Here is a 27,840-nt window from a genome sequence, read left to right as displayed (position 1 = left end):
TGCCATCAATCCCCAACAACGAGCACACTGAAGGTAAGCAGCACAATGAGCATTTTCACACTCCCGAAAGTCATGAAATGACAACAGTACAATTACTACGTTTAACTGTAATCAGATCTAGTGACACGTACATTTTGCTTAATAGGATTTTTGAAAGGATTAAAACCTTAAGCTATAGAATTCTGTTCTACATAAAAGGATATGGAAATCTTACACTTTCTTTACCATAAAGATGGAAAAGCCCTCTCACAAATTAAAAATTCAAAATACTTTCTATATCTGTTTCAACTGAGTTCCTCCAGCCGATACCTATAAAGTGAGAACTTTCTGTACAGAATTCAGGAATTAAATTTAAAGACCAGGCATTGAAATTATTTGCACATTTAAAATTTTGCTATTTGCTTCTGATTAAGCATGAGATAATCCTGGTGCAAAAGTATGCTTTATAAAATGGGTATGTATCTGTGGAAACTAGCTTTGCCAATGCTTTTAGTAGGAGGCACGCCATTTTCCAGCTATAGCTACAAAGTTTCATAATTAAGGATTCCAGCGCTTGTCAGTATATTATCCAAAAAGTTTTCTTTTTCTTTTTTGAATCCCCAGATAATTTTTAACAAATTTATCCCTCACTTTTCAATTCATAAGGAACAAAACTGACACAGGTTTATGTGTGTATATGTGTCTTAACAGATTTATTTTGATATTTGTCAAATAGTTCACATTATATGACATGGGGCTGTCTGAACTCATCCACACAGTAACTGTTTGATAATAGACATTGACTTCAACTATTAAAATTGTATACAAGGAAATTAGGGGTGTTGCAGTATTTGGTTGCAAATAACTTGCCATCTGGTGTTGGGTCAGAAAACGCTATATCGTCAATCTTGAGGAAACAGCCAAACATGAAGCAATTCCTAAAGACGGAAAGACAATTTAACAATGGAACAAACTTAAAATTCTGGTTAATCATTATAATTTATTTTAAAGCAATCCAATTATAAAATTTCAATCCCCTTAAATACCCTTGATTAAAGTTAAAATTATTAAACGATAAAGTGATTTAATGCCTTAGATTTTAGAGATGGAAGTTTAATGATACCATTTCACAGATGAGCAAACTGAGGTCCAGATAAAATTCTGCTGAGAGGCAAAAGGAACCATAAAAACCAGCTAGCTGATGCCGGGGGATCCATGATGATGAGCAATGAATAGACAATAATATTGCTGACTAAAAGCAACAGTTCATTAAAACCAAAAAGCTACCATCAATAATTTTAACAACTATTCTCCTCAACTACACTCACACGCTCAGAGCTTTAAGGAGGCAAAAGGTAACCTGTATTTGACCACAACTCTCCTGACCCAGCTTAGCTAGGATTAACAGTTATAAAATCAAATGGTTAAAAGAATTCAACAAAATTGAGGGATATTCCAAAAATAACCCGCCAGTACTCTTCAAATTCTTCAATGCCATAGAAGACAAAGACTAAGAAACTGGTCCAAGTGAAGGAAGATGAAGACGAAAGAGCTAGGACAACTATGTGCAATGTGATCCTGGCAGGGAAAAAAAGTGCTATGAAGGACATTTGAGACAAATGCCAAAACAGAAATATGAACTATACATTCATGAAAGCATTACATTCCCATTCAATACCCTGTGTTTGATGACTGAAGTATGCTTACGAAAGAGACTACCTTTTATCTTTGGTCTTAAGAAATACACACTGAAGTAAGAGGAGCTGAAGAGGCATAATGTACATAACTCACTTCTAAATAATTCAGGAAGAAAGTAAATGTTGAAACTTGATGAATCTGGGCAAAGGTAAATAAGGGTTTCTTTTTACTACTCTTGCTACTCCTACAGGCTTGAAATTAGTTAAAAAAAATATAAAACCAAAGATTGGATTCAATTAGAAGATACAAGCATATGGTATACTAAGCAATTTCATACAAAGTTTATTGCTAAATTTACTAGAATCCAAGGCAAAATATTGGTTTGATTCAACAGGTCTTTCTATCTTTATAAGTGGTATCAGCTGTGGAAAGAACATTAGATCTGTGGGTTTGAGCCCTAACTCTGTCCTTCTATTGGCCTATCAGTGTAGACGTGTATTAATAATCCCAGGTGAGTCTCAGTTGCTTCTTAGGTAAAACAACTAGGAACAATATTCAACTCTTACGAGGATTTAAAGATGTATTGCCTGTATAGATGAGAGAGTTGAGCCCAAAGCTCCTCTTATACAAGATAGCTGCCAATTATGCTGCCTGTAGCTTTAACTCATGAACATGAAAAGAAAGAGATGTTCTCAAATGAATGTGCTTTTATTTTTTCATTGAAGGCAACGTAATTTTTATTCATTATTGCTTATGGATAACCTATTGCTTGGGTACCCAAAGTATGATCTATAGACCAGAAACGTTCATCAGACCCTGAGAGCCCCATAGGAATGCAGATTCTCAGGCCCCACTCGAATCTCTGAATCACACCTGCATTTTCTTTAAGATTTTATTTATTTATTTGACAGAGAGAGGTCACAGTAGACAGAGAGGCAGGCAAAGAGAGAGGGAAGCAGGCTCCCTGCTGAGCAGAGAGCCCGATGCGGGACTCGATCCCAGGACCCTGAGATCGTGACTTGAGCCGAAGGCAGCGGCTTAACCCACTGAGCCACCCAGGTGCCCCTCACACCTGCATTTTAACAAGATCCCCAGGTGACTCATACACACGTTCCCATTTGAGAAGCACTGTACTACAGGCTGGTGAAGATGATTTGATATTGGTATTCCCTATGCCAAAGGCATGCATCTCTTAATACACAGAAAGTAGAGGTATTTCATAATTAACTGTCAAAAATCTTACAGACACTAACTTTTCTCACTGCTCCCCTTTATAAGGCATGTGTAGGGGACTAGGATGATGGCCCAACACTGGATCCCGCAGCGGTTTTGGTTTTAAAAAGTAAACAGGACTCAAAATGCTAGACGAGTGCTACTTGAAACCTGGTTTCTGGTCTGATCAAAGTGTGGTCATTGGATTGTAACCTTGATTTCGGGTAGAGGGGAAGTTTTGCGAAACTCATCCAGCCAACCTAGATCAGGTAGGTACATTATGAAGCAAGAAGTTAAGTTCATCTGTCATGGAAGAAACTTCAAATAATTAAATGTTATTAAAAATGTGCACCTGGGAGTTTAAAATAGCAAATCACTGTTTTTTATTGAGATATAATTCATATATCATAAAACCCTTTAAAAGTGTACAATTCAGTGTTTTTTTTGGATATTCACACAACAGTGAAACTACCACCAATATCCATTCCAGAACATTTTCATCACCCCAAAAAGCAACCCTGTACCTATTTATAATCACTCTCTGCTCACCTTGTCCTTAGTCCCTGGAAACTCCTAGTCTGAAACTCCTAGTCTATTTTCTATCTATGGATTTGCCTGTTCTAGATATTTTTTGTAAATAGAATCATATAATATGGGTTTTTTTTGTGATTGGCTTTCCCAATTAGCATACCGTTTCCAAGGTTCATCCATGTTGTAGTACAGGTTAACACTTCATTCCTTTTTGTGGCCAAATAATATTCCATTGTATTATTGCATGGAAATTCCACATTATATATATATCAGTTAATCATGAATTTGGCTATTTACACTTTTTGGCTCTTACAAAAAATGCTGTTATGAAGCTTTATGTATTAGTTTTTATATGGACACATGCGTTCATTTCTTTTGAGTATATACCTTAGGAGTAGAATTGCTGGGTCATATGGTTAAGAGTTTAGTTTTTTGAGAAACTACTTGACTATCCCACAGTAGCTGTACCATCCTACATTCCTACCAGCAACATGCAAGGATTTCAATTTCCTATATATCTTGACCCATATTTGTTATTTTCCCTCTTAAAAATAAAAAACCTTATAATCACGCTAGTGAGTGTGAAGTGGTATCTCATTGTGGTTTGGGTTTGCAAATCCCTGATAGAAGCCATATGTATTTTTTCTTTGGAGAACTGTATACTGAAATCTTTTGCCCATCTTGAAGTTGGGCTCCCTGTCTTTTTATTGTTGTGTAGTAAGTATTCTTTCATATATACTGGATATACGAGACCCTTTTTTAATGAATGATTTGCAAATATTTTCTCCCATTTTATGGGCTGCCTTGCTAATTCACTTTTACATTTAGTTGTACCCGTGAATTACAGTAAGTCTTCATTAATTATACCTGGTCACCCACTAGTCAATGAACAAGTACAATATATATAGTTATTTTTTAAACTTGAATTTTGTTTGTATAAAGTGTATTTATTGCAATGTTATTTACCTTATTACTTTTATTTACCTCTGTTGAATCTAATAAAAATTTGGGCTTATATTTCTTATTTTCTATTTCATTTTCTAGCAATTCATCTCATTTTATTGTTTTTATTAAAGGGTTGGTATATAATTAAACTAGTTTTTCACCACAGGTAGTTTGAGTAGCTCTGGGTTATCATGTTTCAACTTGGAATGTTGTGCCCTAAACCGCGTTTCCCCCCCAGTGCCAACACTTGCCTTAGCCTGACTTTGGTAATATTTAAACAAAAGTGTTTTAATAACATCATTCCCTTTGACTCATGAGCTGGGAAAGTTTATGGGAAAGCTAATCTGGGTCTAGATCCATTTTATTTTATTTCTTACCTGAGAGTATCTACCAATCGTCGTGCAATGCGCTTTCTTCGTTTCAGTCTGAAGACCCAGATTCTACTTATTCCACAGACTGCAGGCTCTGGTACATCTGAACATTGCCAAGCCCGGTGACATTCTTTAGAGCTTGGGGATCCTGGACCAGTTGGTTCAGAAAGGACACGGAAGGCCTGCAATGATATACAGACACATCTAGAGCTAACAAAAACAGCTGTGTTCATATTTCTTTTTAAAAGCCATTCCTTAAAACTTAAATATTTAAAATTAATCCTGTTATATACCTTCACCAAAAATGTTAAAATTCTGATACTTTTTGAATTCTTATCCATTTAGTCACACAATGCTTAAAAACAAAAACTAGTGCTGTTGAGATATTCCTACATTCTAGAGTATTATATACCATTATGAAACTTCCTTCTGATTAAAAAATTAGAAAAATCAGACTCTTACTTTTAATCTAGTACGTAAACTTCTCCCATTCTCTCCAGCCTCAACCATATTTATGATATCCCAAAAAACTGACTATACTAAAGAAGATTTTTGCAAATTAACTATGAAATTTGGTTGGTATTTAAGGATTTTTTTAAAACTTTCTATTTTGAAAAAATGTATCCTTCACCGGGTTTCCTCCAGTGGTTATATCTTTCCTAACTGTAATACAATACCAAGGGGCACCTGGGTGGCTCAGTGTCTTAAAGCCTCTGCCTTCAACTCAGGTCATGATCCCAGGGTCCTGGGACTGAGCCCCACATCAGGCTCTCTGCTCAGTAGGGAGCCTGCTTCTCCTTCTCTCTCTGCCGGCCTCTCTGCCTACTTGTGATCTCTGTCAAATAAATAAATAAAAATCTTTAAAAAAAAAAAATACAATACGAAAACCAAGGAATTAACATAGGTATAATGTATGCATATAGTTCCATGTCAGGGAACAATTCATCATACCTGTATATTCATTTAAGCAGCACCACAGCCAACCCGTACAGAGCTACTGTATCATTTCAAAGATCTTTCTCTTGCTGCCTCTGTACAGTGTCACCCACCTTTTTCCCTTCAGCAGCTCTAAAGCCTGGCTACTTCAATCTGTTATCTCTATAATTCTGTTATTTTGAGGATGTCATTTAAGTGGAATCATACTTCAGGTGACCTTCTGAGATCATGTTTTCTTTTTTCACTAGCACAATGCCCTTGACATCTATCCAAGTTGTTGCATATATCAATAGTTTGTTCTTTTTTATTGCTAAGTCATATTCCACTGTATGGATGTACCAGTTGTGTAATCATTCCCTACTGAAGAATACTTTCATTGTTTTCAGGCTTGGACTACTACAAATAAAGCTGCTATCAACATTCAGTTATGGGGGGTATCTGGGTGGCTCAGTGGGTTAAGCCTCTGCCTTTAGCTCAGGTCATGATCTCAGGGTCCTGGGATGGAGCCACGCATCAGGCTCTCTGCTCAGCAGGGAGCCTGCTTCCCCCCAACCCCACTGCTTCTGCCTGCCTCTCTGTCTACTTGTGATCTCTGTCAAATAAATAAAATTGTTAAAAAAAAAAAAATCAGGTATGGGCTTTTGTGTAGAGTAAGTTTCCATTTCTCTGGGATAAATGCCCAGGGATAGGATTGTTGGGTCATATGCAAAATGTATGATTAATTTTAACGAATTGCCAAGGTGCCTGGTGGTGCAGTTCATTGAGTGTTAAACTCATGGCTTTGGCTTGGGTTGTGATCTCAGGGTTGTGAGATCGAGTCCTGCCCTGGCACTGGGTCTGGCATGGAGTCTGCTTGGGACTCCCTCTTTTTTTCCCTCTGCCCTTCCCTACTGGGTGCACATACAGGCACTCTCTCCCTCTCTCTGAAATAAATAAATCTTAAAAAAAAAAAAAAAAAAAAAAAAAAAAAAAAAACCAAAAACTGGCAAATGTTTTTCAGTCTTAACATTTTATGTTCCTTCAACAATGTCTAAAAGATCTAGTTTCCCTGCATCTTTGCCAGCATTTGGTATTGTCACTATTTTTAAATGTAGCTATTCTGATAGGTGGGTACTTAATTTTTAACTAACATCAAGAAAACTTTGCTTTTGAAATAAGAAATAAAAAGTAGAAGAGAATATATTTGGCTGTATTTGCCTATCATCACTACATAAATAGTCTACTTCCTTAAAATGAAAGAAAAAGCCAAATTGATCACTAATACAAACCAGTAACTTTTCTCTCCATTTTCTGATAAACCCACAAGACACCCTATATTATGTGTGTGTATATGTGGATATGTCTGTATATACCTCACATATATACACACAAATATTGTGTATATATCTCGTATATATACACACACGTTTCCACATACACACACATATTTATGGGTATCACATATATACACAATGAAAAGGCAGATTAAAAAGAGAAAATAAGGAAGAACAATAAAGATAGTAGAAATGAAGGGTGCCTCGGTGACTCTGTCTGTTAAGCATCTGACTTTGGCTCAGGTCATGATCCTAAGGTTCTGGGATTGGGCCCTGCAGCCAACTCCCAGCTCAGCCAGGAATTTTGTTCTTCCTTTCCCTCTGCCCACCTCCCGATTGTGCGCATGCTCTCTCTCAAATAAGTACATGTGATCTTTAAAAAAAATAAAAAAAAAAAAGGTTGTAGAAATGAGAGGAGAAAGGGAAGACCTATACAAAGGTAAAGGATACATTTACGTAAATTTCATTTTAAGACAATGAAACAGTATTTTTAAAAGGAGACATAAGGGTAGAATACTATAAAGTCTGGTAAAAAAAAAAACATATTTGAACTATAGTTCTCTTTAGCTAAAGATTATACTGTAAGCTCCTTCAAGACAAAAACTATCTCTCTCTAGTCTAGAACAAATGTTGGCAAACTTTTCTTGTGAAAGGCCAAGTTGTAAGTATTTTAGGCGCTTTGAGCCACGTGGTCTCTGTTACAAAAGCAACCTTAGATAATAGGAAATTAAAAAGCATAGCTATGTTCCAATAAATTTTTTTTTAAAGATTTTATTTATTTATTTGACAGATCACAAGTAGGCAGAGAGGCAGGCAGAGAGAGAGGAGGGAGCAAGCTCCCTGCTGAGCAGAGAGCCTGATGTGGGGCTCAATCCCAGGACCCTGGGATCATGACCTGAGCTCAAGGCAGAGGCTTTAAACCTCTGAGCCACCCAGGTGCCCCTAAAATTTTATTTATAAAACAGGTGGTGGGCTTCACTTGGTCCATGGGATGAAAGTTTGCCAACTCTTCTTCCAGAACATTGCTAATTAGCACTTAAAATAGATGCTAATTAAGGAACAATAATTTTTTGCCAGATATATTAACCTGCATTAAGCCACATGTTCAATATCTGGGCTCTATAGATTTGCTTATTTAAAATCCCTGTATTTTACAGCCCAGGTATGGAGAGGACTACATGAACCTAAGACTGACTTACTCTGCTTACATATGACAAAATGCCAAATCTAATAGAAATAAATGACTTCAATTATCCACATGGTCAAGGATACTTTAGTAGGGAAAAAAGTCATTAATGGTAGCATGCTTAAAATGCTTATTGAGATTTCACCCAACTGCTTTATTTTGCTCACATGTTATGACAATAATTTAAAAGACATATACCATACCTGTTTGATGGGCTCTGCAATTAAACACCCAACTACTCTCTTTTCATCAGATATGAAGAGAAACGTCTTGGTTTTGTTTGGACATCTGGGAACAACTTGGTGGAAACCCAATTCATTATCGACCAGTTCTTGGACATCTTCTACCTAACGATGTCAGACATGAGAAGTGATTAATTTATGATTACTCTCATTTTAGCCTCCTTTACCTCTATTTCCTAAATTTACACACTCCCCAAATTACTTCACTATTGCATGTATCTGTCACTCTGGAAACAGGGTCTGAAAAACTGATTTTATATATTACTCTCAGCGGAAAGAAATTCAGACTCCTGGGGGAGCAACGAGTGGGAAGTGCCAGAAGAGATTGTTTCAGCTTTTTTCATTGTTTACTGGGGGCGCATCATCCCGCCCAAGAAACAACAATACCAATACAGAAAAAGACTACGGGGGCAATTTCTCAATATTAAAAAGCTTAATTTATCTTTCATAAGTGAAAATAAAGGTAAAAGATAAAACAGACAACTGTTTTCTTTAATCTTTTACTGACATTTTGTCTAATAATTTTTAATTTAGTTTTATATAAACCAGAATGAAAGTGCACCTTTTATTATGTTAATTTTTAATTAATTTTTAATATTTATTTATTTATATTTTAAAAGATGCATGTGCACTGAAGTGGATTAGCCCTTAGGAATGGTATTTTATACTTAGGTTGATTTCTTGGTGAGAGGAGAAATAGGGAGTAGGAGGAGAATAAGGATTAAAAAACTAATGTTCCATACCTTTCTAATAGCATAACTTGGATCACGTGGCAGGACCAACACAATTTTCCCATCCCAAAACTGTGCTACTACACGTTCTTTTTTCCAGCCCTGACAAAAAGAAAAAAAGTCACAGTTTAATTGAAGAAGGGGGAAAAAAACCATCAAACAGTCTGGAGAGAACAAAAAGATGAACGATGAATGCTATGAAAAAAGACATGATCCATGTAAAGGAATGTGAAAAGGGAAATAAAAGATGCCTAAAATAAAATGCCAGTCCTCAGGAGGCTGACACCCTAGTGGGAGACATGTACATAATTTACTACAAAATAAGACAAAGTCAATTAAAGAGCCCTTCATAGCAATATAGAGAAAAAATGATGACTTAATAGCAGTAGGAAGGTGGGGGAGGGCTAGAATAAGCAGTTTTAATAAACCACACTAAAAATAGAAGAAAAAAGGAAATGCATTTGAGTAGCAGGAACCATCACAAAGCCAACAAGTGGATGTACTGGACTAGAAAGGTGCTTAATAAAAAGATGGAACCTCTCCTATGAGAAAAGAAAAGAGTCTGAAGAAGTCACAGAAAAGCTGTTTTTCTAATCCTATCTACAAAGAAGAAAGTAAAGTGAGGAGGTCCAGGGAAGTGAGGGTTTCAAGTCTTTCAGTTTTGTATCCTCATGGTTCAGCTCTGCTCAAAAGGCTAGACTTAGGAATAGGGTGTTCACTCAACCTAGAACAATACTTCCCTTATATTAGGATAGAAAGTTTGAACTGGCACTTTTATTAAAATTCAGCTTTTGAGTATCGTCAGCCTCAAATATTAAGACAATGAAACTACAGATGATATTATTTATGGATCATATATGCCTTTTCAACATCTAAGCAAAAGAAAAAATATATATGTATACACACACACACACACATATACGTATTTATTTATTTATTTTTAAAAGAAATATAACTTCTAAGGCAGTTTTACTTTTAGACCAAACTGAAAGACTATTTCTGACTTACAGTGTATTTGATGCCCTCCAGAAATCTGTAGTGATGCTGAACATGCTGCAGTTCATCTTCAGGGCTGGAAGGAGTATAGATCATGCCACAAGACTTACACATGGTGGCTCCAAAGTGTTTCTGACCTGCGTCCTATATGTGGGAAAAGAAAAGAGAAAGCCCATCTTAAACATATCACAAATAGCTCTATGTTTAGTTTATGTAACCACTCACTCAAATTTCTCCCTATTTTTCTTTTATGCCGGCATGAGTGAAATACTAAATGAAAGTCTGGTTATTATATGCTCTTCCCCCATCTCCTAAAAATAATGGAATGAGAAGAAACTTAAAAATGCAATAAATTGATGAAAGAAATGAAACTATTTCTTTGATAATATAAAAAAATCAAGATTCCTTGCCTGGACCCATAGTTCTAGAAGGAATCAAATTAAATCATAAAGACAATAGTTAAGATGAACAATAGAGCCTCTTTATTAAGCTCTTAAATGAAAGATCTGAAAAGGCCTTGTTTCAAAGGGGTAGGGCAAAAATCTCAGGACTTGTATATTCGTTATATAGTACTTTTTCCTTAAGTGACTCAAAATATTAAAATTCTTTGCCCTAAGAGTTAATAAAAAAAACCCCAAATGTAATACATAATAAAAGATCAGAAAAAGCACAGTTAAATTCATGACTATAGGATAGTCAGGAATATTCAATTTTATGGCTTATTAATTTCCATTTTATCTCATAAGGCAATACTTAATGCTACTAAAAACACCGAGTTCTGAATGAATACTGGGGCTGGAAAACTTTTGCTGCAAGGGGAAAGACAGAAAATATTTTAGGCTCCTTTTGTCTCATATTCTTCTCTTTTTCTTTTTGCCAACCCTTTAAAAACGTCAAAGTTGTTCTTAGTTTACAGGCCATAGTTCAGATTTGGTTCATAGCCATCATTTGCCAAGCCCAGGTCTAATACAGTGTGGCTATGCTCATTACATCTTTTGTGGATCACTAATAATTTTCCTTATCTGGAGACAACTTATTCATCAGTATTCTACTAAATTACTAGCACTGCCTAACATTATGAGTCTGAAAATCTACTCTACTAACTTTAAAGGCTATCACTACAACAAAGCTGGCATTTACAAAACTCAAAATGTCTCTAAACCATGTTAACTACGCTAAGCCAACATGTCTGACTTCATGTTCTGTATGTGAGAGCCACAAAACAGGAGAAGCTTTGTTTTAAATTTACTCACAATGATGAGCTGCTCTTTTGTTCCTTTATTTGTATCTCTGGTATTAGTACTTTTCTGCATACTGATCTGTTTCAAGGAGTTAGCAGATATGATGGATTCCACAGAAGACTGTTCTTCAACTAAAGATCTTTGAAATGAAAATTAATTATTATTTAATATTTAATAGCATTTAATTATTTAATAAATTAAAAATGTCTAAGGACTTACAATGAAAACACATATGTATATAATACTTGCAGAGAACCTTGCAATTTTTATTGCTCTTTATTGACAGTAACTTAATGAATATGGCTCAGAACAAAGAGAAACCTGAAACCCACGCAGAGAGGATCAGTAGTTTCATCCAGGCAAAGTAGTAAAGAATGGCAGTAAGACACAAATCCTTATCTTCTAACTCAAAATCCAAGGGACTCTCATCGAAAGTATCACATGTACATACATAGCTGTAAGTTGACTTCCTTCTTAAAAAGTGAAAAAAAAAAAAATTTTTTTTTTCTTTACCAAATTTTAGGACATGTAGGCATAATACTACCAATGTAGGCATAAAGAAATTCCTAACACCATACAAAATAAGCAGATTTATTATTGAACCTCACAGTTCCACAGGAAGTCAGTCACCAGCATTTCATGATCTAACAACTCTTTACTTGAGCAGCTGAATGAGGCTAATATATTCACTTGTCCTCATACCAAATGCACTACTCCACTGTTCTCAAATACTTAGGAAAAAAATATTTTGGCTGGATAGATGGTGTTGAGGCAACCTGTTCTCATTAGGAAAGAATGTTGGGATTGGCTTATAGAGGTTGTAAACTAGGCCAAATCCAGCTAGCAGGTATGTTTTGTTTGGCTTACACAATGTTTAAAACTTTGGATTAGCTACCAATATTTCAAAATCTACAGACTTCACTTAAAAATGTGTATTTTCAATATTGCAAGAGACACTATAATATCACCAGACCACTATTTCTTCAAAGAATGTAACTAATAGCGTGCATGCTCTTTTAGATGAGGTATGCACTCTTCACCAGTCTCTGTAGGCCGAGTTTGTAACTCTTGTCTTATAATGAAAGGACCTTGGTTTCCAAGAATGAAAGGAATAAAAATCTGTGGAGGGTAGAGGTAAAAGAAAATTAGCAAGTAAAAAACCAAGGGCCCAAAGCAAGAGATTCAGAGAAAACTAACAAGTTAAATAAACAAACACTAGAAAAAATCCTGTCCAGTGCTTTAAGGCTAAGCCAACCAACCCTGTTATCATTTGACTAGAATAATATTTTTCAGACTGATTTGGCAATATTTTGGTAAGAAATGTATTTTACATTTTGACCAATACACATATATAAAACTAAAAACAAAGAATTTCCACTAAACGACTTACTGAAAATAAGTGTGAGAGATGCATTATTCCTTTTAAAAAATGCTAGATATGATGCTTTTAAACTGACCTGACATACCTCTAATGGTACACACCTGCAAAATAAAACACATTCTCTAGGTTGATTTAACCCCTCCTGTTTATGCAAACTTTGCTAAGGAACTCAGCTCTTCCCACCCCTGCATGTATGACCACAATCTATTTTTTTTTCTTATAATTTTATTTATTTATGAAAGAGAAAGAGAGAGAGCACAAGCAAGGGGTAAGGCGCAGAGGGAGAAGCAGACACCCCACTGAGCAAGGAGTCCAATGCAGGGCTCAATCCCAAGACCCTGAGATCATGACCTGAGCTGAAGGCAAATGCCCAAGTGACTGAGCCAGCCAGGCACCCCCTTTATTCTATCCTAGTAATTTTAACACTTTATTATATGTACTCATTTAAATACCGGTCTTCCTCCAACCATAACTTCAATGATAGGACTATGTGTTATTTATCTTCACAGCTCCAAAACTCAGTACAGTTCAGTACCGCGTAGTACTCTAAATGTTGGCCAAATGAGTGAATGAACAAAAAAAAATGTGAGACAAGGTGCCTGGAGAATCTGTAACCTACCTAAATTAAAAATCATAGGTTAAACTGTAAGGGATTGATGAGATTTGACCTTTTGGATCCTACATAAAGAGAAATTTTGAGCAATTCAAGCAATAGTATCCTAGTATCTCCTTAGGCTAGATTAGTGTATATAGTTTTGTCAGTCAATTGTGGCAGGTTTCAATTCGCAATAAATACTCATGAAAGAAGACATAGATGAAAAAATGGAAACGTACAAAAACCCGCAAAATGGCCTTTGAAGAGAGAAAGTTGTCTACCCAACCCAGTCTCTGAGGTGACAGAAGTTAAGGTGTCCTGAAAGTAAAACTTAGTTACAAGCTCCTTGCTCAATACCTTGCTATTTATAATCAAGTACGGAGAGAAGGAGCAAAACTACTTAGGAAGATGTTAAGACTATAAGAAACTTCTTTTCCAGAGCTTTTCCACCTATCCTGCTCACACCTGCCAATGCTCCCTCAACCCAGTCTTAGCTTTGACTAGGATAGTGGTAGCTTCAGCTGGCATTTATAAAAGAGCACTGAACTGCTGCGAGTTACTCACTCCTCTGGCCAGTTTCCCAGTCTATAAAACAGGTAATAATGTAATAATGGTACCTACATCGTGAAGCTATAAATGCTTGTTAAACATGAACTATTATTAATATATTATCACCCAGGAAAGACAATATAGCTGAATGGGCTTTAATTCAGATATGGATTCAAATCATGGCTATTAAAAGTTGTTATACCTAAGAGTTGTGCAATTGTTTCCTCAGCTGAAAATGAAATTATTAAAAAATTATTAATACTACCTACCTTCTAGGTTACTGTAAGAATCAAGTGAGATAAAGAATATAAACTATTTACTATGGGTCAGGTACTGTAATAAAAACGTTAGCAAAATGGAGTGCCTAGAAGGCTCAGTTGGTTAAGCATCTGTCTGCCTTTGGATCAGGTCATGATCTCTGGGTCCTGGGATTGAGACCAACATCAGGCTCCCTCCTCAGTGGGGAGTCTGCTTCTCCCTCTTCCTCTGTGCCTCTCCCTTACTCATGCTCTCTCTCGCTCAAATAAACAAAATCTTTATTTAAAAAAAAGCTAACAATTATTATTGCTCAAACCCATAAAGATTTTTCCCTTCTCTCAACTCTTAGGTTCTTACGAAGTTTCTATGAGAGGACCTGATTTCATCTTATTTTCAATATTCCCTTAGTGGGGAGGAAAAAAAATATTCTCCAAATTAAAGAATGCAAGAAAGAAAGATACCCAGAGGACCCAAAATTAAAAACAACTTAAACATTAAAGAAGAGCAATCCCTACCTTTTTGTACTGACAGGAGACACACTGAAGATGGGATAAACAATGGACTCAGGAGAAACTGGGAGGGGGAAAAAATGACAATAATTTATAACATAAACTCAAAGCTTTAAATCATAAAATTTTAAACGTTAATATGACCAAAGTATTCAAATTGCTTGATTTCAAGACTTAACAAGTAATCAAAACCATATGGTATTGGCAAAAGGACAAATAGATCAATGGAACAAAATAGAGAGCACCAAACAGACCTACACACATACAGCCAACCACTTTTGACAAAGAAGCAAAAGTAATTAAGCTGAGAAAGGACAGTCAACAAATGGGTGCAGTCATATGCAAAAAAACCTGACAGCACTTTCCATAAAAATTAAGTCAAGATGGGGGGGCCTGAGTGGTTCAGTCCCTTGATCATCTGCCTTAGATTTGGGTCATGATCTCAGGGTCCTGGGATCGAGCCCCACATTGGGTTCCCTGCTCAGTGTGGGGCTTGCTTCTCCCTTTGCTGATCTCCCTGCTTTCTCTATCAAATAAATAAAATCTTAAAAAAAAAAGTTTTAAAGATCGAAGTTAAAATAGTAGTTGACTAGAGAAAAATATGTTGCAGTGGGCTATGTAGAAAAAAGCAAACTTTAAACTTCACATTGAAAAATAGAGCTCATTCTCTAGAAACAAGGCCAAAACAGGTCTGATCTGCTGTGGCTAAGTTACTTAACCTAAGTCTCTTTCCTCTTCTATAAAATGGGCATACAAACCCATTTCCTAGGGTTATTGTGAGAAATGATAAACTAATTATGAAGTACAAATTAAACTTTTACCATTTGTATACTACCTTTATGAATCTTACCATATCCTTATGCCATCTGTATTATTTTTCATTAAATATTTTTCTTTAAATGGACTTAGTGTACTGAAATAAATGTATTTTAAAAGAAAACATTATAACTACTGCAAAGAGAAAGCCATTATTGTTCTGTTACATGTTCTATTAGATCAATAATAGCACAACCCATACTAAACACTTAGCACTGCCTAAACCATATTCATCACCTAGTAAATACTAGTTATTAACCGTGTATTTCAGAATTATCATTATGAACAATCCTTCTGTGTATATCATTAAGTCCTGTTACGTTCTATAGTTCCAGATTATGCTTTTAGTTTTATCTTTGTTTTCTTCCTATAAACTGCAGTTTTCTCATAGTCAACATATATACCCCTTGAATTTAATTTATTTCCAAAATTACAGATATAGCCAACAAGGTCAAGTTACCAAGAATCTGGTTGGTAAATAAAATGTTAATTAACCTGTCTGTATATTCATAGTTTAGTAAATACTGGTTATTTGAACAATGACACCACGAGTTAATAATGGGATTTCAGAACTAAGAGAAATTTAAAAATGAAGACCAACCCCTTACTTTAGCCATCTCCTCCCTAGATCACACAGTTAAACAGTGGCAGACCTAGACAAAATCCTAAGGTTCCTGATGCCCATTTCAGTGTTCTTTCTATGGTTTCGTAAATTATGCTTATTTACAACAGGGTTTTGATCACATATATATAACATAAATTGGTTTTACTCCTTCCTATTATTTTGGGTAAAAGATAGGTAGGGTAGGTGTGATGAGAAGACCAAGTTCTAAGGAGCCTAAGTAACTTGGCCAAATCGCATAGACCAATTATGCATCAGTATTTTGTCTTAAATTCCAGCCCAAGTTCTCCTTGTCTTCAAAATGCATTGCAATGCTTACCATTGATAACAGTGTTACTGAGATAAACACAAAGATACAAAACAGAAGCTCACATACTAAATAAAAAACCTCACAATATATTACAGTATATAATTCCATATTGACACATGAATTATCAGTACAAGTAAATAAATTCATTTTGAGAAGTTTTCTCTTACTTACCTGCCTTGTTTTCACTGAGAGAATCCTCTGAAGGAAAACACTTATTTTCATTAGGTTTACATTCTCTTAAAGAAACTACTCCACCTAATGAATCCTGAAAATAATGAATAGGGAAAATTAAAGGAAAGTTATAATTCTTAAATTATTTTCTATCTCATGAATGAATCCCAATAGATTTATTCCTAAAGCAAAATATCAAGTTTATTATAAATTACACTTTTAAATTGATTTTAAATCCTCAATTTTCAGACTACTTTAAGGAAATTTCCTCTCTGTTTACTAAATGTACATAATCTTTTAAAAGACAGAGGGCACATATTTAATACTGTAATTGTCATCCTGTCAAAAACATATTACATTTCCTGGTAAAGATGGTAGATTGAAGATTATAAAACATCCCTTCTATGATAGTGAAGTTAAAAAAAAAAAATTGGCAAAAATTTCCCCAGCAGCCACCAAACTGGAAGGAACAACCTTCTGTCATGAACTTTAAAAAAAGAGGCAGCCAAGGGGAAAAAAAACAAAAAACAAAACAAAAAAAACCACTCTGGAGTAGCTGGAGAGACTTCCAAATCCTACCTGTTTGGGCAGTAGCAGGGAAGTGGAGAAAAGCAAAGTAGAAAACACTCTCAAGTATTTCACTAACACTACTAATTTGGTAAGACTCAGAATATGTAGCTTGAGGGGAAAGGAAATAACCCCTTTTGATCAAAGTAGAACTCTTATTCAAGACCATTACATCTCAGTAGAAATGGGACAACACATCAGTTCACCATTTCTCAGGGCACCATAATGAGTTGGGGAAAGGTGATGTACCCACAAACGAAAAGAGGATTCATCCTTGGCTAGATGAGATGAATACTATTAATAGGTACTTAACAAATTATTAAGAATCTTGAGCAGAGCTCAGTTTCACAAATTTAAGATGCACAAAAACCCAGCTTCTCAAAGATTACTGAAAACTAGACAGAACCCAATACCCAGCCCCTCAAAAGGAAGTTCAGAAAAGAAAATAAGGCAAAAAAGACAGTTGCCAAGAATTCATCAGGTCTCTGTATAAATGTTCTCTATTACTAAACAGATAGGGAGAATACTAACAATAAGATGGATGGGTGGAAATGTAGAAACTACCCCCACACCACCACTTGGTTTTGCTAAATTGAGAATTTTACCCTGAATTGTGCATATTTAAAAACTTAGGTACATTTATGTAAAGTCCACAGATATAAAGTATACAATCTGATCAGTTTTGATTAACTTAAACACTTACATCACCAAAACCCAAAACTCCAGTCAAGATATAGGGGTGTTTTTTGACAGAAAAAATAGGAAGAATTAGTAAAATCATAATGTCATGGCTTAGCCAGCAAAAACAAGGTATTAAAAAAAAGTTGTACTTTGTCTTCTCTAAATGTTCTAGAATCTAGCACTTTAAATAATGAGCTGAAACAAACAAAAGCAATATGCTCATAGACTGAAAAACTACTACCCTGGTTTTGTTATTTCGACTTTCTAAAAATACTACCAAGTAAAAATTGCTAAGCTTCTCTGGACTTCAGTAATAAGGGGATTTAATGAAATGCATACCTAATGCAAGAAAATGTTTAGGTTTCCTTAAGCCAAAAAAGAGAGCAAAAGTCCCATCATTCCACCCTGCCCCTATATTCTTTTGTGGTGATTAAACATACTATTTGGCTTCATAAAACAGTCCTTTGGACAATAAAGAAAATAAAATTTTTTTTCAACCGTATTATGTAAACATATATATTACGTATACTGAAGTTTTAATTATTTTTAAAGTTACATATTTGGTTTTCTTTACCTTTATTAATTTTTCATTTTTACTTCTTGCATGAAGTAGCTCGACGTTCGGTTCTTTTTCTAGTAACAAGCACTTTGGCACTTGCCTTGTCTCAAAATTTTTTCTTTTACTGACAGTCTCTACATCAGAATCTTCAATCACTTCTGATATATTCTTTTGTGTGAGTCCCAATAATGGCTTGTTTTCCAGAGACAATTTTCTAAGACAGGGCTTTTTTCTACTAACAAAAAATGCCGCTCCACCCTGAAGTGTAACTTGTGGTTTGACTTTTTGGCTTAGAACCCGAGGAGCATTCAGATTATTTTGAGCTGAATAATAACTATTCTCTTTCTCTGTAATTGGCTTATAGGCCACTTGATTTTGCTTAGAATTTTTAGAATTCTTTGATAGAGGCTTGATGCATTTATATTTTGGTTGACACTTAGAAGTTAAACTCTTCTGTGGTTTTTTATTCAATCTCTTGGAGCAGACTGGTTTTCCCTGCATTTTTTCTGTCACAACGGGAAAAGATTTGTCTTCATTATTAGTTTTTAGACAAATGGATCTACTCTCTTTTATCAGCTTTCTTTCTAATGGGTTGAGGTACCACTTGTCTTTGTTATAAAAGGATACAGTAGACACAGCAGATTTAAATGGCGAACCTTGATTTGCAGGTGGAAATTTGGTTTTTTTAGTTGTTTCGAGTGGACTTGAAAGGAAATGGCCTTGTTGAGAGCAATGTGCCTTTTCTTCACTGTTATCACTTCTTTGGCAAATATAATTTTGGTCAGGTGATGGAAGTATATTCTCAGCAAAGTCCAGAATTAATTTCTTTGATGGAATGTCTGATAATAGGCTATGAAAAGAAAGTCCATCTTTAAGTATCATCGTGCTTCAATTTTATGGCAATCTATTGCTAAGTAATAAACAACCATACTTGTCTGTCATACTAAAAATAATACATCTTCTCTACCAAACATCCATCCATACACATTATTTATTAAACAGGATTATCAAATTGTGTCTTTACCAAAACATTCAAATATTTTTCAAAAGTAAACTCCCAATAATGCTTACAATAACAAACACTGTTAATAAAAAAGCTTTTATATCGTGGCACGCCCTTGCTTTAAAACCTATTTGTAAGTTTTGGCCATATATTCAGAGCTCACCAGGCTTAACTGACTATAAGTTCCCTAAAATTATTAATTCTATGTAATAAACTGACCCTCTCAAGCCTGTTCTATGCAGAGTAATTTATCTCCTATTATGACATGTAGTAAGCAGTGAGTAAACAGACTTTCTAAGATTGTTCACAGAAAAGTACTGAATGAAAACCACTATGTTAATTATTATAAGAGAACAGAAAGGAGGAAGGTAATAAAAGATTTAACATACATTTCCAAGTCAGAGAAAACAGCTCTTCCTGATTCTCTCCAAAGGCACTGAACAATTAATTTTGAAAGTTTACAGTATTTCCAGATTCGAATTGGAATTTATTTATTTGTTTTTTTAAAGATTTTTTAATTTACTTATTTGACAGAGAGAGATCACAAGTAGGCAGAGAGGCAGGCAGAGAGGAGAGGAGGAAGCAGGCTCCCTGCTGAGCAGAGAGGCCGATGGGGGACTCGATCCCAGGACCCTGAGATCATGACCTGAGCCGAAGGCAGCGGCTTAACCCACTGAGCCACCCAGGCGCCCTCGAATTGGAATTTAAAATGTTGCTATAGCCACAAGTAGATAAGTGGAATAATGGAGATTTTAAGAAAAAGAAAGGAAATATAAGAAAGACAAAAAGGTGGATTTTACTTTTTTAGGAGTTTCTAACCACGGGATGAGACTCACTTGTCATAGTTTGAAGAATGCTGCTTCCTTTTTCTTGGAGTAAAAGCTGACATCTTCTTAATTGGACTCCTAAAAGCAACAGGAAAATTATAACAACCAAATTTATCCAATATGTATAAAAGTCACTGCTATCAAAATTATACTTTCAGAGTCTGCAAAAGTTTTTTTGATGGAGAGGTACTTTAAAAAGAATCAGTTTAATAAATATTTGAAAGGTTTAAAAAAAAAAAAGGAAAACACGGTCTCACAGTAGCAATTAAGAAGAAGAAATAAAAGAATTAGTACATGTTTCAAGCTGGAAAATGATCCCACCAAGGAAGAAGTTTTGTTTTGTTTTGTTTTGTTTTTTCAAATTCCATTTCAGGGCACAGTTTCCCCTTTAGTTAGCCGGATTAATTAACACCAAGTTTAAATACTCTACCGGGATATCTTCCTGTGATTTCCCTCACCAGACCCCACACTTCCTTAATACGACATTTAACACATCTTCTTGGTGGTTTAACTTTCTTCCTCAACAGCCCAAATGCTCAATGAAGGCAGAGACCGTTTCTAGCTTTTTCTTCAGAATTCATGCAAGAAAATGGGTTTAGCATAATCCTCTCCCATCTTCCTGAGGAGCCTACAGCAAGCCTTGCTTATAAAAGACTAGGAGCTCCTCCCGCTGCTGAAAATAAACACAATCCTGCACATTAATCCTCGAGCATGAGAGAGCCTGGTTATGTTGCTCAGTAGTTTCTCCTCCTTCCTTCGGATTAGTTACATTAAAAAAAAAAAAAAAAAAAAAAAAAAAAAAAAAAGTAACACACAGGCAGAAAACCGGGGTCTCTGGAAGTCAGTGTCGAGCCCCTGCTTAAGAGAGGACTCTTCTGGAGAGGAATGAAGAAAGGTATGACAGAAAAGCGCGCCTGTCCTCAAACCCTGTCAGGGCAAAAAGACAAGGAAACCTTAAGTCAGAAAAATGGAAACCCGGTGACCTCAAAGTGCGGAGAACCCCCGAGTGGTTTCGGTCTCGAGCCGCCGCGGCGCCAAGCTCTCAGCTAAAGCCCTTTTTCCTTGACATTCACCCGCACGTTCCACAGAATCTCCCGTTCTCCTCAGTCTTACCGCCCCGCGCCTCGGCCCCCGCAGCTCACCTGAGGTTCGAAGCCGGGAATCTCTCTCCGGTGGAGCCCGTTTCTCCTCCACTATATTCAAATTACCGCGCGCCCGTGAAGGCTGAAGCCGCTGCGTTTTGATTCGCCGCTTTTCAGACCCTCCAAGGGCTGGCTCGGTGATTGGTCGCTCTTTAGCCGTTGCCCCGCCTATCCGGGAGGGGGTCTCCAAGATTCTCCCGCCCTTGGCAGGTGAACCGCTCTCTTCAGGCAAGGAATCCACACGTTCCATAATCCCTTGCGGGAGCGCTGGACTCCCTTCCCTAGAGCTGGTTTAGATGCATTCTGGGGATTGTAGTTTTCGGCGGAAAAAGTCATCCTCTTGAAGTTGAGTCACCTTCTGGGGTTACTGGTTCAGCATGTTTTTGAAAAGTAGCCTCCCCAAGATTCTCCAGGCAGTTGTCTTTTACGTTCGAAGCTTTGTTCATTAACGATTTTAATTAGTAATATGTTAGATTTCTAGCTTATTTTAAAATTTTTCAACTTAAATTAAAAAAAAAAATTAAGTCTTGGCTCTAAACATCTGTGACGTGCCGGGCATCTCACACCCTTTACGAGTTTCATTCCATTTACTTCTCGTCAAACCTGTGAGATATGTATTATCATTCCCATTTTACTGAAACTAAAACTGAGGGCCCGAAAACAATTACTATTTATAGGATATAGCTAGGTTCTTGCTTTGGGAAGCTCTGTGGTTCTTAAAGTACTCATGGGCTGTCAGCTACTGTTACTCTCTTTGTGTCACCAGAGTCTGGTACAATCTTAGGCACATTTTTAGTTCTAAATAAATTTGGGTAAAGAATGCACTTTTCTTCATAGAACGTAGTCTGTCGGAGTGAAAGAGAAACCATCAGGTCAAAACTAACTGCTGAGGAGCTTTACATAAGTAATATTATTCCCACGTGACAAAAGCAGTAAGATTTCTAAGATTCATTGGTTTGGAATTTGCCCTATAACACAGGTAATGGATGGCCCATCATAGAGTTTATAGCAGAACAGTCCTGAGTCCAAACCCCAAGAAGCATATGCCTGTGGGGAATATCATTAACAAATCAGTTTAGTTAACCATTCACTATATTCTAACCATTTACACCTGTTAACTTACTTCACCTTGGAAAAGTAACCTATGAATTAGTTGGTGTATTCATCTTCATTTTGAGATCAGGTGAGTGAAGCACAAAATGTGGCCAACAAACACCTTGTAAGTGGTGGAGCTAGAATATGAATAGTGGAAGCATTTGGGTTCATTTCAAAATTAAAGGTTCCTACTACGTGCCAGCTACTGTGATTGGCGCAGGGAACACTGTGGAGGCAATGGTTGCTGCTGTCCCGGAGCACATCAGGGGGTGATGGGTAGCCGTGAACAACCAACACATAAGCCTCAGGATAAGACTGCTCACTTGGTGGTGACTCTAAAAGCAAAGTCGGCCAAAGGTATTTTTCTTTTAAGAGGATAGAATTTCCTCGCTGCGTTTTCCAACTACGAATTGTCCTAGCTCCATCTACTTTCCTTCTTCAACCCCCAAACCAATGAACGCTATTAGCCCGCCCGCACACCTTCCCCCCCTCAGCAATTCGCCAGGATTAAAGATGGCGCCAACGGCTGGCGTTATGACGCGACCCGACGTCCGCCGGAAGTGCGTGAGGAGTTCCGGGGAACAGGCGGCCTCCGCTTTCTGGTATCCTGAGCAAGCGAGTTGAGTGCTGCTGTTGCGCGCTGGAGTCCCCGCGCCGCCGCCGAGATCATGGTGTTCTACTTTACCAGCAACAGCGGTGAGTGGGCGCGGTGACCTCTTCCGTCCCTGCTCTACAGTGGGGTTCCGAAGCCGGGACCCCCGGCTGTTCAGCCTGAACTTCATCTTAAAGCTGCTCCTCCTCAGCAGTGGGGGCTTCTTCCTACTCCCTTTCGGTCCCCACTTTGTGTCCGTCTCTGTCCTCCCCCTGTGCCCCTTGTGTGGGTCTGGGGGAGTGTAAATGGACCATCACTCCTGCTGTCTTTGCATCCGGGAGTTCTTTTTCCTCGGAAAGACCTCCCTTCGCTACCTGGAATTGGGCAGAGTTTGTGGGCTTCTTCACACCCCCGTCGCAGGTCTCATCTCCACCTCCTTGACCTTTATTCTGACTGCGTCCTGGTAATTACCCACTTGAGAAAGAAGGGGCTTACCTGCCAACCACACTGCCTTCCAGGAAGTGCGCCTTACCCTTCTAGGATAGCGTTGTAGATCCTGGAATGCAACAGAAAACAGTAAAAAAAAAAAAAAAAAAAAAAAAAAAAAAAAAAAAAACGTGGAGTGGCGGTACAGCCACTCACTGGCTAGAGTTGATGTCCCAGATCTCAAAATTTGACACATGATAGTGTTTCTGATTTGTCTTTGGCAGCCCAGGAAAGGGTGCTTTTAGTTCCCAGGAAATGCTATGTCTTGACCTCGTTTTTTGTGCCTGTGTCTTTCCTTTTGCCTGATCCATCTCATTAACTCCCCTAAGACAGCTCTGGCCCATCTTTTACAAATGCCTCTCCCAACCTAACCCAGAGATTACTTAGCTAAACCCCTTTGGGGAACCTCCTTAACACCCCCTGTGTATCTTTGGTATTAGATGCTGTCTGCTTAATCTAGAGTGTAAGCTTCTTGAGGACAGGGGCAGGATCTCCTTGTTTCCTAGTCTGGTGCCTGGCTTATAGTAGTTAATAAATGCTTATTGAATAAAGGTATTTTTTGACTTAGTCACAGCACATACTATTCTGTTGTTACTCTCTCTGCTTGCTTGTTAAACGTGGGATTTAAGCGAAACCAGTCTCATGTTGAATAAGGTGATACTTTCTCTAAAGATGAGAACATTAAGGCCCAGGGAATTTGCTCACAGACTGCCCCCATCCTCGTTCCATAACACTGTCCCATCTCATTTTTTTCAGTAGTCTAGACTTGACAGTGTGCCGGAAGCCATTTGTCTGCCTTTATAGAGTTGGTTTGTATTACCCATATTATTAAAATTATCAGAAACAATTCACACTAGCCTGAAAAGCTGTTATAGACCCCTAATAGCATCCTCCCTTTTTTTTGTTTGCTGACTCTGTCCTAACTCCAATCTCTTTTTAGCTTCTCCACTCATGAGAGTTCCCAACAATATAGGTATCCAAAGAAGAAGCCCAACGATGAAATAAAAAATACAGGTGGGGTTTATAGGTACTACATGTATTTTATGTTAGCTGCTTTATTCTCCTTAAAGCCATTCTAAATTCTTTGAGCACTATTTGTACTTACACAGATGCCCATAATAGAGAGGTGTTTTAGCAGATTATCGGTCATGTTTTCCTCATTGGCTTCCATTATAAGGTCAGAACTGCTTCCTGTTAGAAAAATATTTGGACTTTAAGTCTAACAAAAACGCACTTGGGCAGCAAATCTTTTAAAACTGCCAAGGGGCACCTGGATGGTTCAGTCGGTTAAGCATCTGCCTTCAGCTTGGGTCATGATCCCAGGGTCCTGCTTCGTCCTCTCCCTTCTACCCATCTTCTTCCTGCAGGCTCTCTGTTGTTCTCTTGCTCTCCAATAAATAAATACAATTTTTAAAAATAAAATTGCAAAGTTAATGGAAAAATTTTAACTTGGTTAGTAAAATAGTAATAGAACTTTAACATATCCTCTTAGAGAAATCAACTTGAACATACAGATTCTTCAGGAAAGCACTTGCCAAGCTTTTCAGACAACTTAGGGTTTGCTGTATAAAAACTTTTTTTTAAATGGGAAGAAAATCTCAATACAAAGTTATTGCTTTTTCTTTTAAAATTAGTTTCGGACTAAAATCTCCTTGACTTAATTCGTCTTTCATGCTCTGTCATAATGGAATAATGAAACATTAGCCTTACTGTATTTCCACTGTCAGATTCAAGACAATCTGATTTATGGATCCACACAGTATATGCACTTGGCTCATAAGTCCATCTGCACTTCTAGTACCTTTTGATTGCATCTGTAAATAATGAAATTATTTCAGAGCCTCTAAAGTTGGATTGGTTGCTACACCTGAATCCTCTACCTTTAAGATGACTATATTCCATACTAATCAACCCTATTCTTTGGGCAAGAATAACAAAAGTACTAGAATAATTCAATTTACTTTTCCTATATCCCTCTTAACATACACAGGAACTTTCTTCAGATTTCTTACTGAACATTTTCCTTTTTTTTTAAATTTTCTCTTTTGACTAATTTCAGTCTTTCAGAAAAGTTACAAAAATAATAAAAGATTTCCTTTATAACCTCTTAGGTCGCCCAAATTCTAACATTAGAACTTCTTTCTTTCCTTCCCTCTTTATTTTTCTTCATCTCCCTCTCGCCACATGTGTGTGCACACGTGTGCACACACACACACTACTTTTTCTTGAGTCATTTTTTGGTAAGTCACATTTTACCCCCAAATACTTCAGGATTTTTTCCCCCTAAAATCAAAGATGTTCTGTTATCAAAAAGCATTCCTCGTTATCAAAATTAAGAAATTAACGTTGCAGCAATACTACTAATTCATCAGCTTTTATTTGGTTTTCATTGGTGTCAATAATGCATTTATAACAAAGGAACATTACAGATCATTGTTGCATTTGGTTGTCATTCAGTACTCTTCAGCCTGTTCTAATCTGGAGCAGTTGCTTAGTCTTTGTCTTTCATGACACTTTTGTTGAAGAATTATTTTGTAGAATGCCTCTTAGTTTGCATTTGAGTTATGTTCTTAATCACCTCATTTTATAGGTCAACCATCCAAACAATTGTCTCTCACTCTCTTGGCTACAATTTGGGTCACTTAGCCTGCAGAAACAGCTTTATTTTATTTTAATCATTTGAAAAATTACTTTCGTTCTGATTATAAAAAACCATCTATATATTTGGTAAGCAAGCTAGCCAAGGTAAGCATTGTTAATAGTTATATGTATATCTTCTCATACATATAAAGAAAACAGATGCATATATTAAGCGTATGGTTGGAAACCTGAATATACAACTATATATTAATTTTTTACAAATTGAATCTTGCTATATGTATACAAAAATACTGTTATTTAATTCCTGCCTTTTGTTTTCAGTGGGTACGTGGTATTTTGTTTATGTATGTTCTTCTGTGTTTAACCAGTCTTAATTAATGGGTATTTAGATTGTAAAAAGAACATCATTGCTTGATTGAGTCGTTATAGTATATACCTAGTGGTGACATTACAGGATCAAAGAGTGTACACATAGAATAACACTAGGTTGTACAGAGACCATCTGAAATGGTTTTATTCCTGCACTTCTGGCATTTGTTATAATGGCTGTTCTGACTATGCTAAGGTCTTACCAAGCTAATGTAATACTCAATTATAGATGAGTATTTCTGTCAACTAGTCAATGCAAATACTCTCTTTTCCAGATAGTTCCCTCAACTACTTACTATAAATACCATAATTTGGGTTATGGTATTTATAATAGTTAACTGAAGGAAATGGGATTTTCCCGCCCCAACAGAGCAACTATGATTGATAATTTAAGGAGTTTCTCATAACTGAAAGTACAGGCAATTTATTTAAAAATTTATAAATGAGAGTGCTACCTCTGGCCTTTGGAGCACCACTCATATGTACTAGTTTGTACCCTGGAATGACAGCCAACAGGCTGCCCAGATTGGGGGCCCAGTGACTATTAACTCAGGAATTTAGATCCAGATGGGGTCAAACAAGTTTTGGTAGACTAGCTTGGAAACCCAATGCCCAGACAGAATTTCAATTTCAGAAACTTAAATTTTTGTTTGACTCCAGATGGAAGATGCCTGCGGCAAGTCACTAGCTCAGTAAAAACAAATGTCATTTCTAAGGTAAGCCATATCTAGAATATTCAGTTTGGTTTAAGGCAGTATTTCCTAACACTCACTTCACATTAGAGATAGTTGAAGATTCTTAAAAAAAAAAAAAAAAAAAACACCATTACTTATCCACCAGAAATCTGGATTTGGTTAGTCTTAATGGACCTGGGACATAATTAAGGTGATTCTAATGTGTAATCAGGGCTCAGTCACTGATTTTGAAGATAATTGAAAACCTGTCTTTGCCCGGAATGGGATAGTGCATTATATATATAATTTGCAGCACAAATATATATATATTTTTTTATATTTTATATATATTTTTTATATTTTATATATATATATATTTTATATATATAAAATATATATATATAATATATATATTTTATATATTTTTTATATTTATATATATATATATATATATATATATATATATAAAATTTGCAGCACACCTGGAAGAGAATAATACTGCCAAAATAAAATTATGAAAAAACTCAGCTAAGTATAGGAGCCTATTTTTATATGGTTGAGGTGAAGGTTAAATTGTTTGTTTTTTTACTCTTTTGAAGAAGGCAAAAGTATAGGGCTGAACTGGAATTGTATTGAACTCTATCCCTGATGAAAGCAGGAAAGTATCTATTGTATAAGGGTCAATAAACTTTTCCTTATTGGGGCCAGGTAG

The 27,840-nt window shown here is 36.4% G+C and overlaps 2 protein-coding genes across 5 annotated transcripts in view; one reads left to right on the top strand and one right to left on the bottom strand.

Annotated features, from left to right (window-relative positions):
- Window positions 1-663: 663 nt before the first annotated feature.
- ESCO2 (establishment of sister chromatid cohesion N-acetyltransferase 2) lies at window positions 664-21,608 on the bottom strand. Of its 3 annotated transcripts, none has more exons than XM_004775118.3 (11): window positions 21,312-21,608; window positions 20,179-20,247; window positions 18,355-19,189; window positions 16,533-16,626; window positions 14,620-14,677; window positions 11,334-11,460; window positions 10,093-10,224; window positions 9,097-9,186; window positions 8,315-8,458; window positions 4,683-4,858; window positions 664-917 (listed from the first exon to the last, which is right to left on the bottom strand). In XM_004775118.3, exons 2-11 carry the CDS (start codon window positions 20,229-20,231, stop codon window positions 785-787), a joined length of 1,842 nt encoding a protein of 613 aa, XP_004775175.1. In that variant the 5' UTR covers window positions 20,232-20,247; window positions 21,312-21,608; the 3' UTR covers window positions 664-784. The 3 variants fall into 3 exon arrangements, with proteins under 3 accessions (XP_004775175.1, XP_004775176.1, XP_004775177.1); XM_004775119.3 differs by lacking the exon at window positions 21,312-21,608 and adding an exon at window positions 21,153-21,265; XM_004775120.3 differs by lacking the exon at window positions 21,312-21,608 and adding an exon at window positions 20,600-20,766.
- Window positions 21,609-22,953: 1,345 nt separating this feature from the next.
- CCDC25 (coiled-coil domain containing 25) overlaps window positions 22,954-27,840 on the top strand; it is a 41,292-nt gene continuing 36,405 nt past the window's right edge. Inside the window, exon 1 of one of the 2 annotated variants that reach the window (XM_045078366.1) lies at window positions 22,954-23,102. In XM_045078366.1, coding sequence (XP_044934301.1) covers window positions 23,075-23,102 — 28 coding nt within the window. In that variant the 5' untranslated portion in view covers window positions 22,954-23,074. The remainder of the gene's footprint in view (window positions 23,103-27,840) is intronic. The other variant, XM_004775114.3, reaches the window with a different exon arrangement.

Source organism: Mustela putorius, unplaced genomic scaffold (assembly GCF_011764305.1).
Source record: "Mustela putorius furo isolate JIRA1106 unplaced genomic scaffold, ASM1176430v1.1 tig00000242_pilon_pilon_pilon, whole genome shotgun sequence".
In the NCBI taxonomy this organism is placed as follows: Eukaryota; Metazoa; Chordata; class Mammalia; order Carnivora; family Mustelidae; genus Mustela; species Mustela putorius.
This window is presented reverse-complemented; position numbering and strand designations above follow the sequence as displayed.

Coding starts and splice junctions, on each gene's coding strand:
- ESCO2 (XM_004775118.3), bottom strand. CDS start 20,231: ATGTCAGCTTTTACTCCAAGAAAAAGGAAGCAGCATTCTTCAAACTAT. Junction 14,678..16,532: donor TCTCAGTGAAAACAAGGCAG/GTAAGTAAGAGA, acceptor TCCCCCTCCCAG/TTTCTCCTGAGTCCATTGTT. Junction 918..4,682: donor CGATTGGTAGATACTCTCAG/GTAAGAAATAAA, acceptor TTCCGTCTTTAG/GAATTGCTTCATGTTTGGCT.